The following is a 13,040-nucleotide window of genomic DNA, read 5'->3' as shown; positions in this document are numbered from 1 at the left end:
GAATGTTGTCTGATAACAGGGAGGGTAATTTTTAAAAACCTCCCCTGAGGTTTGGGCTTGTTGCAAGTAGATGGCGAGAATTGATTTATTTGTAAAAAACCCCCTACCGTCAGTTAAGTTTAACATTGACCGTTAGTTGACCGTGCAAAGACAATATTATCCTTAACAATAGTTTATAAACGAAAATAACTAAAAAAATAACTGTGTTACTATTTATCCGTGTCGTCAAACTGCGTACTGTTGACTGATGACGTGGCACAATTCTGAGTGTCAAAACTGTTTTTAATCCAATGGCCATGATTTACTCCATGTATCTATAAAAAGAGGGCCTCCCCCCTAATTTGATATCTCTGAATCTATTTTTGAACTCCATTTTCTGTAATTCTCTCTCCATCTTATATTTTCTACGTATTTTAATAAATTCCCATTTTACCCCTAGTTCAATTATGAGCAGTTAATTTTCTTTCAAGCTTGGGTTGAAGGTAAAGTCTCAACATGTGTCATGGGCTTTATTTGGTAAATTTATTTTCTCTTCCCCTCTAATTTTTGTGGATATTTTGACTTCTCATCGACAAATGATACTAATCTTGTCTAGTACCGCCTTGGTTTCACCGGCCCCCTAGTACAAGGTTATCATTATTTAGCACGATAAGCCCTTAGCACCATATTGATTAGAGTGTAGTTCATGAGGTGTGGATTCCCCCCTCATGATTTAATTGGTATTAATAAGGAATATTTAGCCCATGATGCATGTTGATACGGATCTAGATACCCAAGTATGTCATTTTAATAGATTTATATTCAATTTATTCTCGCCATTTAAATTCTAATTTTAGGATAATCCAAATCATTTTTACCACAAATCCAACCACCTTCATACAAAATTAATTCTACAGATAATTAAAATCCACTTCCTCGTGGGATTGACACTCGTCACCATTGATCTATACTACAATTGATTCGTGCGCTTGCGAGTTCAACAAAATTTGCACAACAGACAGCTGTCACACAATTGTTTGAATCGCTCCCAATACTCATACAAAGTCTCCCTAAGAAGTTGTCTAATCCCACAAATGTCTTTTCTGATGTTGGCAGCTATTGAAGCAGGAAAGTACTTCTCAAGGAACTGCTTCTTCAAACTATTCCACGTTGTAATCGATCCAAGAGGCAAGTAATATAACCAGTCTTTAGCTAGCCCATCTAAAGAGAACAGAAAAGCACGCAGCTTAATCTGCTCTTCAGTCACGCCTTGTGGCCTCATACTTGAACACATGCACAACTAATTACATAACCACCAGGTTCCAGCTGGCATGCCATGTCATCTATTTGTAACTGCATGTGGTTGTTGCTGTGATCCTCTGCTTTGCTGGTAATCTTACAAACATGAGCTTCCTTGACATTGGTATCAGATTTAGCAGTCAAAGGAAAAATCCATGTGAATCTGCTAAAATCATCTAAAATGGACAGATAGTATATATAGCCTTGAGTGGATGCAACATGTGATGGTCCCCACAAATCAGCATATATAAGTTGTAATGGTGCAGTTGTTTTTGTTGGAACAGATCCAAAATGTAAAAGATGACTTTTACCATGTTGACAGGCATTGCAAAAGTTTGGAGTTTTATTGAGTACATTGAAACTATTACAAGCTTTCAATACAGATTTGAGTGTGTGTAAGGCAGGATGTCCTAGCCTTTTATGGAAAACATTGACATCGACTGAGCTAGTATTGACAGCCAAGGCTGATTTACACAGCAAATGATGAGACAAAGTACTCTTACTTATTTCAGGAGAAATATCACTAGACAAAGGAGAATGAAAAGCAAACAAAGACTGAGGTTTATTAGAAGAAAGTTGACATGACAAGGCTGAGCTAGTTTCAGAGACTTGAGTTGCAGATTGGACTTGATACAATCCCCCTATTGCAATTCCTCTAAGTAAAGTGATCGCTGAGTTCCTGGCCTTGACAACACAGACATTTGCAAAAAACTCAAGTGTCACATTGTTATCTACTAAGAGCTTTGAAACACTGAGTAAATTTTTCTTAATATTTGGAACATGAAGAACATGGTTTAAACACAAGGGTTTATTTGCAGTAGTAGCTAGCAATACTGATCCAATATGTTTAATATGCAATGCAGAACCATTCCCAACAAGCAATTTGTCAGTGCCAACATATGGCTTGAGATCCAGTAATTTACCTGAGTCATTTGTGATGTGGTTAGTAGCACCACTGTCAATGTACCAAGCTGGATCTTCAATCATCTCAGGTGCATGAGTTGGAACAGGAACTGAAGGAGATCCAGAGTAATCTCCAGTAGGAACAAAAACATGAGCAGGAGAGTAACCACCATGAGAGTTAGATGGTTGATAAACATTGAAAGCAGTTGGATCTGAATACATCAAATGACCTTGATAACCAGGTGCTCTTGGTATGTTGAAATTACCAAACTGAGAGTTACCAATTCCAGCACCATATTGAGGATTAAGATTTCTACCAAAATTACCAAAATTTCCATAAGCCATAGAAGACCTATTTCCATTAGCATAGCCAAAACCTCTACCATACTGCCTCTGACCAGGCCTAAAATTTCCATTAAAACCACCTCTTCCTTGATTTCTTGAAGGAACAAAAGCTGAGTTAAACCTATTCCTGCATTTATTGGCACCATGACCAGGAATGAAGCAGATCTAGCATACAATTTGTGAGAAGTTACCATCACTAGATCCAGCTCCAGAATTATAACCTCCTCCATACGATCCAGTGTTAAACTTCTGATTACCACTAGTGTTTTTACCAGGATTGAACTGCTTTTGAGCAACATTTGCTGACAAGTTATGTGTAACATCACTTACAATTTTTCCTCTCTTTTGTTCCACACAATTTTCATGACTCAATAACAATGAATAAAACTCATCAAGACTGATATTATCTCCTCTAGCTAACACAGTAGTAACTAGTGACTCATAATCAGAGGAATCCAATCCAGTCAAAACATGTTGAACGAAATCATTCACTTCAACAGGTTTTCCAGCTAAAGCTAAGCTATCAGATATCCTTTTCATTTTTGCAAAATAATCAGTTATGGACATCGAGCCTTTTTTAAGAGTTTGGATTTGCATTTTTAGAGGCATTATTCTAGCTTGTGACTGGGAAACAAACATACTTGTAAGTGTATCCAGCAGTTCCTTTGCAGTTGAGCAGTGAATCACAGTTGTCAGCAGATTCGGTTGAATAGATGAGAGCATCCAGCTCAGAATCAATTGATCCGTCTTTATCCACATTGTGTAAGCTGGATTGATCTCTTGATTATCTGTTCCAGTTGAGAAACCAGCAGCAGAGCTTGTAGCAGAGAAAAATTTTTCCGGACAGACTTGATTTCCATTGATGAAATCTTCTAAACCATTTCCTTTAATGGATGTGAGAATCTGAGTTCGCCAAACAATGAAGTTATTATGATCTAGTTTTATCGGAGTAATAAAACTATAGGATCCAGAATTTTGATTCGAATTTGCCATTTGTTTGCTCTGATACCATGAAAGAGTTTGTATATAGTGTTTGGTTTAAGAGAAACTAACAAGAAAATGAAAGAAAATCATAAAGAACCAGATCTGAAAATGATCATATTCTTATTATTTTACTAATGATTACAACTTGTTATTTATAGTAAAAGATCAGAGGCATCTCGTAGCTTGTCAGTTTGTTGAATCTAATATGCATGCAGTCCAGTTCGTTATCTTTGCTGCTGAGCTGGATAACTAACTCAACAACACACGTAAGCATCAGCAGCTCCATTTAATCAGATGCTCTCAGCTGTACCATATTATCATACTCTGTAACATATGGACATTTGCTCCATCAAATTGCAGGGCATCAATAACGTTGAATACTTATTGTTGGACAAGCTGCGAGGTATCAAGAACGTTCTTTTCAATTTGGACACGGAGGGCTTTTCACAATTGAAGCTTCTCGGGGTTCAAAATAATCCTGACTTCTTTTGCATCGTCGATTCAAGGGAGATGGTCGCTTCTGATGCCTTTCCTCTTTTGGAGTCACTTGGCCTTCACAATTTGATCAACATGGAGAGGATATGTATTGATCGGCTCAAAGTAGAGTCCTTCAACGAACTCAAAATCATACAAGCATATAATTGTGATAAATTGAGTAATATCTTTTGGCTCTCTACAACAAAATGCCTTCCAAGACTTGAGAGAATTGCAGTTATTAATTGCAGCAAGATGAAAGAGATTTTTGCAATTGGGGAAGAAGTTGATAATGCAATTGAGAAGATAGAGTTTGCTCAATTAAGATCTTTGAGTCTGGGGAATCTTCCAGAGGTTACAAGTTTTTGCCGTGAAGTAAAGACTCCTTCAGCATCACCGAACAGACGAGCGTCGCAAGAGGAATCGACGACTACGTATAGCTCCAGCGAAATCACTTTGGATACTTCAACTCTGCTTTTCAACCAGAAGGTGCGTAGGCTAACATTTTCTTTATATATATATATAACAGATTTTATTCTATCATGCGTTCTCTTTTGACGTCATACGTGGAAAATAATTAAATCATTTAAAGAATTGCAAGAAAATGGAAAAAAGGATAAAAAGAATCTCACACGCTCACTAATTGAGCTCTTAACAAGTAGTATGAATTAGAATGCATCAAACTCAGCTGTCAGTTGGAAATTGATTCTGACTTGCATTAATTTGTAATCAAAGAAGAAAATTTCAACAAGTGCTTCCCATATGGATATTGGATCTAACGAGAAATTCTTATTTTTTAAGGTTGCGTTGCCTAACTTGGAGGCTTTGGAGATATCTCAAATTGATGTCGACAAGATTTGGCATTGCAATCAAATTCCGGCGGCCGTGTTTCCTCACTTTCAGAGTTTAACACGATTGATCGCGTGGCGTTGTCACAAATTAAAATACATATTTTCAGCGTCTATGATCGGAAGCCTTAAGCAGCTCCAACACCTAGATATACGCTTCTGTGAGGATTTACAGGAGATCATTTCTGAAAACAGAGCAGATCAAGTGATCCCTTATTTTGTCTTTCCACAGCTCACCACTCTGAAACTCCAAGATCTACCAAAACTTAGATGTTTGTACCCTGGAATGCATACTTCGGAATGGCCCGCACTGGAAATTCTTGTAGTGTATCGTTGTGACAAATTAAAGATATTCGCTGCAGATTTATCGCAGAATAATGGGAATGATCAACTTGGTATTCCTGCACAACAGCCCCTATTGCCGTTGGAAAAGGTATGAAACCATTTTCTAGATTTTTTTTCAATAGCTTATTTTTAACTTTGAAAAATATGCAAAGCATCGATAAATTAATACTTAATAAATTGAAAACTTTTGTTATACAATAATCTTTGCTAGTCTAGACTAAGGGACCACAGACTAAGGGATCAATGCGGTAAATTAATAATTATATGAACATTTTTAGGTATAGCATTTATAAAAGAATCCTTAGTCTTTCCATATAGAAAAACTTACAAAATAAATTAGTAATTTACTATCGTGCAATAAAATAATTTCGTTTTTTTCCCTAATCTCTTTATTACCTCTAAAACTAACATATAAAAAAATCATATAATGAATTTTATCACTAATTCATTTTTTTTAGGGGTAAAATTAATATAAAATAAATACTATAAAGTCACTGCTTGTGATTGGATTACTCAAAATCATTTGAAAGAACATCAATTGACCTCATTAGTTCTTATGATTGATGATGATCAGATCGTACCCAACTTGAAGGAACTATCACTAAGTGGAAAAGATGTGAAGATGATTTTGCAGGCCGATTTCCGACAACACCTTTTTGGCAATCTTAGACAACTAGACATTACTGCAGATGACTCAGCTTGTTTTCCAATCTGGAACGCACTGGAGAGATTTCACAATCTCGAAATACTCGTACTGTCTTTTTTGGCATTCAACGAAGAGGTATTTTCGGAGGAAGGAAGCTTAGAGAAACATGTGGGGAAGTTGGCAATGATAAAAACATTAGAGCTGCACCGGCACTATCATCTGAAGCAGCTGTGCAAACAAGACTCCAAACTTGGCCCCATTTTTCAGTATCTTGAAATTCTAAGAGTATATCATTGTCAAAGTCTGTTAATTCTATTGCCATCATCATCGGTATCTTTTCGGAACCTAACAGAACTTGTAGCTTTCGGTTGCAAGGGATTGATACACTTGGTAACATCCTCCACAGCAAAAACTCTAGTGCAACTCGTCGCAGTGAGTATGTGTGGATGCAGAGCAATGACAGAGGTGGTAATAAATGACAAAGGAGTTGAAAAAGAAGAGATTGTTTTCAGCAAATTGAAGGCGTTGATTCTGTGTGATTTAGAAAGTCTCACAAGTTTCTGCTCTGCCAATTACACCTTCAGATTCCCATCTTTGGAATATCTGGAAGTGATTGGTTGTCCCAAGATGAAGATTTTCACTACAGGAGATTCAATCACGCCTCCGAGAGTAAACGTCCAGTATGGACACACATCGAATCAACAGCGTTGGGCTAATAATGATCTAAACACAACCATACAACAATTACATGCTGAGAAGGTACTGATATACGTAGTACTCTCTATCTCCCATGGAAACATTTTACAAAATTTGTTTTTTTAATAAAATATAGATAAGATATTTGTTATAAAGTAAAAGTTTAAATTGATGAATAAGGATTTTATTTTCAGCTGTTGGCGGTGCCGTCGTCGTACTCTACCCAGTACTAATTTCATAGGCTTCTTATGACTTGGGAGTTGTGAATTTTTAGAAGAAAGCCTCAGCTGGTAATTAATTTTTATTTCATTTATTTGATCTCATGGCTTGTTTCGCAATTTCATCTGAATTATTTAGAATGGGTCAATCGGCTTTACTGTTAAATTTGGAATGCAATTTTAATGATTCGTTCATACTTTTGTGGACAGATTTTGCATCATTGAATGTCTTCTAGTCTAGTTTAATTTGAGTATTTTTTTTTCTTTTTTTTCTTTTTTTGAGAGTTCCCCTTGTTTTCTAAAATTTTATAATTCCTTGCATACTTTGTATGATAAAATTTCATTAAAAGCCTTCATATTTTATAATTCCTTGAAAACATCATTGCTGTTCTGTTATTTTAGTTTGTTCATTTAGTTTGGTTTGCTTCACACCTATCTTTCTTTGGAAACTTTTTTTTTTTTTTTTTTTGATGATCTTTCCAAATGCTCTTCCCTATGAACACATAATTAAGACCAGCTGAAAATCATTCATCGGATAAAAAATTAAAAATAAACAAAATCTAATCAGAGCATTATGCCTAGAACAAATCCTTAGACCATCAAAGCAAAACCCTTCGCTATGAAAAACTATATTGTGGAAATATTGTTTGAAAACGTTGGATACCAAGAAAGGGACTAATTTGGTCTAGTTTTATGAGAAGTATAGAAGAACGTTGTTTTCTCAGTTTTTCCTGTTAGAACTCTTTACTCTGTGATTGTAGAATGTCTGGATACTGATGAAGATTCAGGTAACTCTTCTCCTGTGCGTCATTTGAAATAAGTTTTTTTTTTTTGGTAATATCTCCTACTGGGTTATAGTTCATACAAAGAGAAATTCTTAAATCAAGCCGGATACTGCTAGAAACAAGTGGGGAAGTAGGCACTGATAAAATGGTTAATCCTGTCCAGACTTAATCATTGAAGCGACTCCAAACTGGACTCCATTTTAAATATCTTGACATTCTAAGACTATTTTACAAGCATTTAAGTCTATTCACATGATCATCTATATCTTTTGGGAATCTAACAGAACTGTTGGTTTTCCATTGCAAGGAATTGTAACATCCGTCCACTACAGCAGAAAGTCTAGTGCGACTCGTATCAATGAAGGTAGCTGGATGCAGGGCAATGACAGAGGTGGTAATAGGTGACGGAGAAGAAGATGGAGCACCAAATTTAAATTCAAAACAAGAGATTGTTTTCAGCAAATTGAAGACATCGATTCTGTGTGATTTAGATAGTCTCACAAGTTTCTGCTCTGCCAATTACGCTTTCAGATAAAGATTCTTGAAATTGTCCTATTTAGAGCTGACATTTCCACAAGAGTTAAGAGAATATAAAAAATTCATTAATCGTTAGTTTTTAATTTCATTATTCAATGAAAAGTCCTGTCAAATTAAATTGCAAATCTCAATGTGCAAGTACCTAAATTTACTAAATTTACTTTAAATTAATGAATGAAAGAATTTATTTTCTGCTGTTGGAGGAGTCGTCATCTCTCTCGACATAGTATACGATATGTTTTGATCCCATAGGCTTTTTAATATATTACCTTGTGTTAATTGATCTCTAGGTTTATTTTATCGTTTCATCTTATTATTTGTTAATTTTGGAATGAAGTTGATGCAGCTGATGGTTGCATAGGATGAGTAGGATATCACTCCTAGATCATAACTTGAGCGGGTATCTATTTGGCAAGAAATTCTGTTTATTTCGTAGTTATTTTACAAAGTTTAAGTTATTTTCTTATTTTTCTTATTATTTTCAATATTTTTATATTGTTTCTCTAAATATAAGATTTTAAGTATGATTTATTTTATTTTTCTTATTTCAGTTAGGAGAACGTTATTATGGAATAATATTTTAAGTTTGCCTATTTTGATAAATACATAATATTTAGAATTTGTGTAAAAAGGGTCCAATACCCTAATTTTGTTATTCAAACTTCTATTAATAAAATTTCAGACTTTTTAAAAAAATTTCTCTATGTTTTCAATCTCAACATCTATGTTTCCCTTTCATCATAAGTTCTAATGTCTGGTTCTGAGCTAGCTTTGTGTGCATATTATACATCATTGAAGGTCTTTTGATCTGAGTTATGATCAAAATATTGTGCTCGCTTCTGTCTGGTCGTATGAAAATTGTACAAAATAATATTCTTATATAATTTTTATCCTCCATTGTTACAGAATCCCAAGCTTCCATTTGTAAACTTTGAAAGCATGGCAGAAAACTTAGTACTTAATAAGGCTCTGGAATAAGACTCTTTATGGCTTCAATAGTTTACTTAACATGAAATTTTCTTTCTAGCTAGCATCATTGTGAAGATAAATTGTGGTAGTTCGGACAAGTACTGCACAATTAATGTTACCAGCAATCAATTGGCGTGAGCACCAACAACCATTTTCATATTTAAGCCTTTAGAAAAGTAACACAAAAATGGCAAGTGGCAACCACATCAAACAATCAAATTGTTGAAAGATTTTGAAAGCTTTAATTTGCTTGATATATATTTGAATATTTCAACAGATGCATCTTTTCTCCACTCACGGGGCACGTTGAGTTAGAAACGGTTTGAATGTCAATATTACTCCAAGTGCCTCCACCGAATTCAGAATGAAAAAAATTATCTGGTTACCTGCACTTTAGTTTAAGCAACTGATGAAGCTAATTAGCACCAAGTAATTCACAAACTAGTGAGAAATTTCATTAGTAAATTATCATACCTGTTATTATACCATAAACCAACCAATTAATTTAAACTTTGGCACATACAAAATTTGAAAAAGCTGAAAGCATGGAAATGTACTAAACAAACAAAAGAAAATATATTTACCACTGCTCTGTTTTGCAGAAGGAACAATCCAGTTATTATAGACACCTGATGCTACAATTCAGGAAAAGTAAAAAAGAATTACAACAATTCTAATAAAAAAGACAAAATAATTTTATACATACTTGGTGATGGATAATATAACCTTAGTATATGGATCAATGATTAGGATATCCACTTACAGATAAAACATTCTTCATCACAGAAGCACAGTTTATCAAAAAGGCAAGGCCGAACCCAGATAGCATTGCTATGTAAGTGTAACTTGTCAAAAGCGGTATCGATAAAACCTGTACATACATAGAAAGTTATGGGACCAAAACCATGAAGAAAAGTATTTTATAAACAGATATGTTTCAAACAAACTATCAAATGGTCCAAATGCCGCATGAGGTGCTCAAAATTTTACCCCCTGCAATTCGTGTTATGATTATTGGCCCAATAATCCTTAAGGGTACAGAGTAAGTTGAAAAACAAGGAGACTGAAACCTATAGTAAGTTCAAAATGAGGACAATCGTCAAGCAGTTTTGTGGGGGTGATGCATGCGAAAGCAAGTACAGAAAACAAGTAACATTTTTAGTTTCGTAATAAGTTTGGTGCTGATCGCGCAATATTTCACATGCATATGCCTCGTGGTGTAAGAGAAGTTTGAGCACAAATATTTGCAGGAATTAAATTGGAATTATCAACAAATACCCCCAATCAATACCTTTATTGGTCCAAGTAAACCATTCAAAGCCCCAAGGAGAAACCTTGTAGCTATGGCCATCCAGAAATTCACACTAAGCCCAAAAAGAGTGTTAAAAATAACCCTGTGAGCATTTTAAGACAGACAAGAAATCCAGAAATATCCGAAGTATCATCAATTTCAAGCTTGATCATATGAAAATAGAGGTCACTAACACTGTGATGCTTCCTATTATTGTTACAGGCTTTCGACCACAGCGGTCAGCCACCATTCCCCACAAAACAGATGTTAAAGCTCTGCCAAGCATGTATGAAGATCCTTCAATTTCATCAAGGTATTAAGATGTTTGTTAGGATAACTTCTTGAGGAATTTGAACTGTTTTATTGGTCGTACATACATACACACACATACATACATACATATACACACATACACACACATACATATATACATACATATGTAAATAGTTTCCAGGTGGGAACATATGTACTTTTTAAAGCATAGACTTGGCCCTTTAAAGTTGTAAAGACGCGGGTCCATATTGTAAAGCTCTTGTAAAGTCTCGGTAGAACGTGTTCCCAGAGTTGTAAAGGCGTGAGTCAGCACTTTATAAGGTGTGGACATTCGTACCCAAGACGGACTCCATACTGTGTGTCATTTATTAAATACGATAAAAAAAAACATAGAATAACTCACCCACGTAACCAGCATAGAATCCAATATCTTGATCCTTTTTCGCAATGTGAAAATCCCTAAACTGAAAAGAAATCATAAATGACTGCTGTGAAAAAGCAATGAATTATTTGACATATAAAACTTGTCTTTTCTTATATTTCTCAGAAAATCACCAAGCATGATAGGAAAATATAAATTTTCTTACTAATAACCACTACGCTGAAGGCAATAATAATCCACTCACCATAAAATAAAGGAGGGGAAAGAGAGATGCGACCGGCAAAACGGAAAAAAAAAAATCACAAAAGAATTGAAAATCATTGTAAATGGTTCTCTCCAAAATCATTATATCGAGTTGAAGTTGAAAAATTTACCAGTTGCAAGCACAACAATCCAAATAATTAAAAGCTTACGAATTGGTAAGCCTCGTTCCGACTCTTTAAGCTTATCAACCTTACAGCCTGAGCAGTTCTTATAATATTTCTTCTTCAATAGCGGCTCTCTCACTTTCCTCTCCGCCATACTTGAAAATTTTTCAGCTCAAGTAATCGTCTTTGTCTATTCAATCCTATTTCAATGCTTAAATATAAGTACTTAGAAAAGAAGTAAAATCAATACAAAAGAATCAATGAGCTTAAGGATATAATCGAACTAGAGATATAGTGATCATTTAAAGAATTTTCAACAGAATTCTAAAATCAGTTGATTTTCCAGCTGGGTCTGTCACCACCATGGTAATTAAAATTATTGGATCCCATGCAAAGCAAAAAAATTTCATTACATGCCCTCATTGCTGACGTCCAATTAATCCTGACTCTTATGAGAATAATTTTTGGTGACAAGAACGGCGGCATCCTAGGACGTGACAAAATAGTCACAAAAATCCCTTATTTTAAAAAATGATCATGAAAATTTATCCACGGACACACAAATTAAGGATCTATGTAACTATTCTTAAATACAAAAAGAGGTCTATATATATATATTTGAAAATAAAAGATATTCATGATTACCTTGTTAAGCCACGAGATGTCGTGCTGTTTTCTAATTAAAAAAAAATTTATCCTTGGACGTGGCAAAATAATCACAAAAATCCCTTCCGGTCACAGTCACAGTCAAATACAAATAGGATAATTTAATTTAAATAATGTGTAATTAAAAAAAAAAAAACCCTTTTTTCCTTCGCCGCCTCTATAATTTAATTTTGGGTTTGATATCTTTAGTTTTAAGATTATTGATTATTGGGTTTTTTTTTATTGAATTTTCTTAGTATGAATTTATTTTGTAATAGAATTTTACAATGAAATTTGCTCTCAGGGATTTTGGTATCATTAATTTAGGGTTTCTTTCTATTGGGTTTTATTTGTTTTGGTGGGATTATTGGGCTTATTTTGTAATGTACTGATGAATGTGTGTTTGATTTTTTTCTTTCACATTGGAATCATGCTTTGCCTCTGATTTTGTAATTTACTAGGTTTATAATCTTGGGTTTGTAATCCGGAAAAAAATCGTTTCCATATAATTTTAAAAATATTATAATAAATTTTTACTTTTTAATTTAAATTTTATTAGTTATAAGGGTATTTTAGTACTTATATATTCAATTCATTTCAAAATAGGGGTAGTATAGTCTTTTAAATTTATAACAGCCTAAACAGTTAGAATTAGTTGATTTTTTAATAGAAATAGAGGGAGGTGCACATGGTCAAAAGATGTGGGTGCGCTGTGTGAAATACTGAACAATTGGGGGCTGATGCTTAATTACCCTTAAATAAATTATTAGTTTAATGGAAGGAAAAAAATTCCGGAAAAGAGGAATCAAACTGCAAAAGGAATTAGGATACTTGAAAAGAAAGAATGAAAATAACTTTTTTTTAAAATTATTTATTGGGACATTGTGACAAACAAGTGATGTGCATTGTTAATTCAGATTACCCAAAATGTCAAGTCTTTAAAAACGACAACATTACATGATTCATGAGAAGCCTATCACTTTGAGATTAATTTAATTAAAAAAAGTTCCGTTTGCTTAATACTAAAATGTCACGCGCAAGTTGTCCTGGACT

General features: G+C 34.3%; 2 protein-coding genes, 1 long non-coding RNA gene and 1 pseudogene across 4 annotated transcripts; 1 reads left to right on the top strand and 3 right to left on the bottom strand.

The window, feature by feature from the left end:
- Positions 1-11,496, bottom strand: part of LOC127898660 (protein ZINC INDUCED FACILITATOR-LIKE 1-like) — a 40,969-nt pseudogene extending 29,473 nt beyond the window's left edge.
- LOC127902750 (uncharacterized) lies at positions 1,600-3,837 on the bottom strand. 2 transcript variants are annotated; one of them, XM_052442754.1, is made up of 2 exons: positions 2,202-3,837; positions 1,600-1,962 (listed from the first exon to the last, which is right to left on the bottom strand). In XM_052442754.1, exons 1-2 carry the CDS (start codon positions 2,524-2,526, stop codon positions 1,934-1,936), a joined length of 354 nt encoding a protein of 117 aa, XP_052298714.1. In that variant the 5' UTR covers positions 2,527-3,837; the 3' UTR covers positions 1,600-1,933. Both variants share the same exon structure in this region; 1 of them encodes a protein (XP_052298714.1).
- LOC112497497 (uncharacterized) lies at positions 6,311-8,177 on the top strand. The gene is made up of 3 exons (XR_008055331.1): positions 6,311-6,582; positions 6,714-6,809; positions 7,830-8,177. It is a non-coding gene; the product is annotated as an uncharacterized LOC112497497 (long non-coding RNA).
- LOC127902754 (probable peptide/nitrate transporter At3g43790) lies at positions 9,229-10,416 on the bottom strand. The gene is made up of 4 exons (XM_052442758.1): positions 10,320-10,416; positions 9,792-9,899; positions 9,613-9,657; positions 9,229-9,414 (listed from the first exon to the last, which is right to left on the bottom strand). Exons 1-4 carry the CDS (start codon positions 10,377-10,379, stop codon positions 9,403-9,405), a joined length of 225 nt encoding a protein of 74 aa, XP_052298718.1. The 5' UTR covers positions 10,380-10,416; the 3' UTR covers positions 9,229-9,402.
- Positions 11,497-13,040: the final 1,544 nt, after the last annotated feature.

Source organism: Citrus sinensis, chromosome 5 (assembly GCF_022201045.2).
Source record: "Citrus sinensis cultivar Valencia sweet orange chromosome 5, DVS_A1.0, whole genome shotgun sequence".
NCBI classification, from domain to species: domain Eukaryota; kingdom Viridiplantae; phylum Streptophyta; class Magnoliopsida; order Sapindales; family Rutaceae; genus Citrus; species Citrus sinensis.
This window is presented reverse-complemented; position numbering and strand designations above follow the sequence as displayed.

Excerpts from the sequence above, each read along its gene's own strand:
- LOC127902754 (XM_052442758.1), bottom strand. The coding sequence starts at position 10,379 with ATGGCCATAGCTACAAGGTTTCTCCTTGGGGCTTTGAATGGTTTACTT. Across the intron at positions 9,900-10,319 it reads GTTTACTTGGACCAATAAAG|GTTTTATCGATACCGCTTTT; the intron begins GTATTGATTGGG and ends ATGTATGTACAG. Across the intron at positions 9,658-9,791 it reads TGATGAAGAATGTTTTATCT|GTGTCTATAATAACTGGATT; the intron begins GTAAGTGGATAT and ends TTGTAGCATCAG.
- LOC127902750 (XM_052442754.1), bottom strand. The coding sequence starts at position 2,526 with ATGGCTTATGGAAATTTTGGTAATTTTGGTAGAAATCTTAATCCTCAA. Across the intron at positions 1,963-2,201 it reads CCACATCACAAATGACTCAG|GCCAGGAACTCAGCGATCAC; the intron begins GTAAATTACTGG and ends TGTGTTGTCAAG.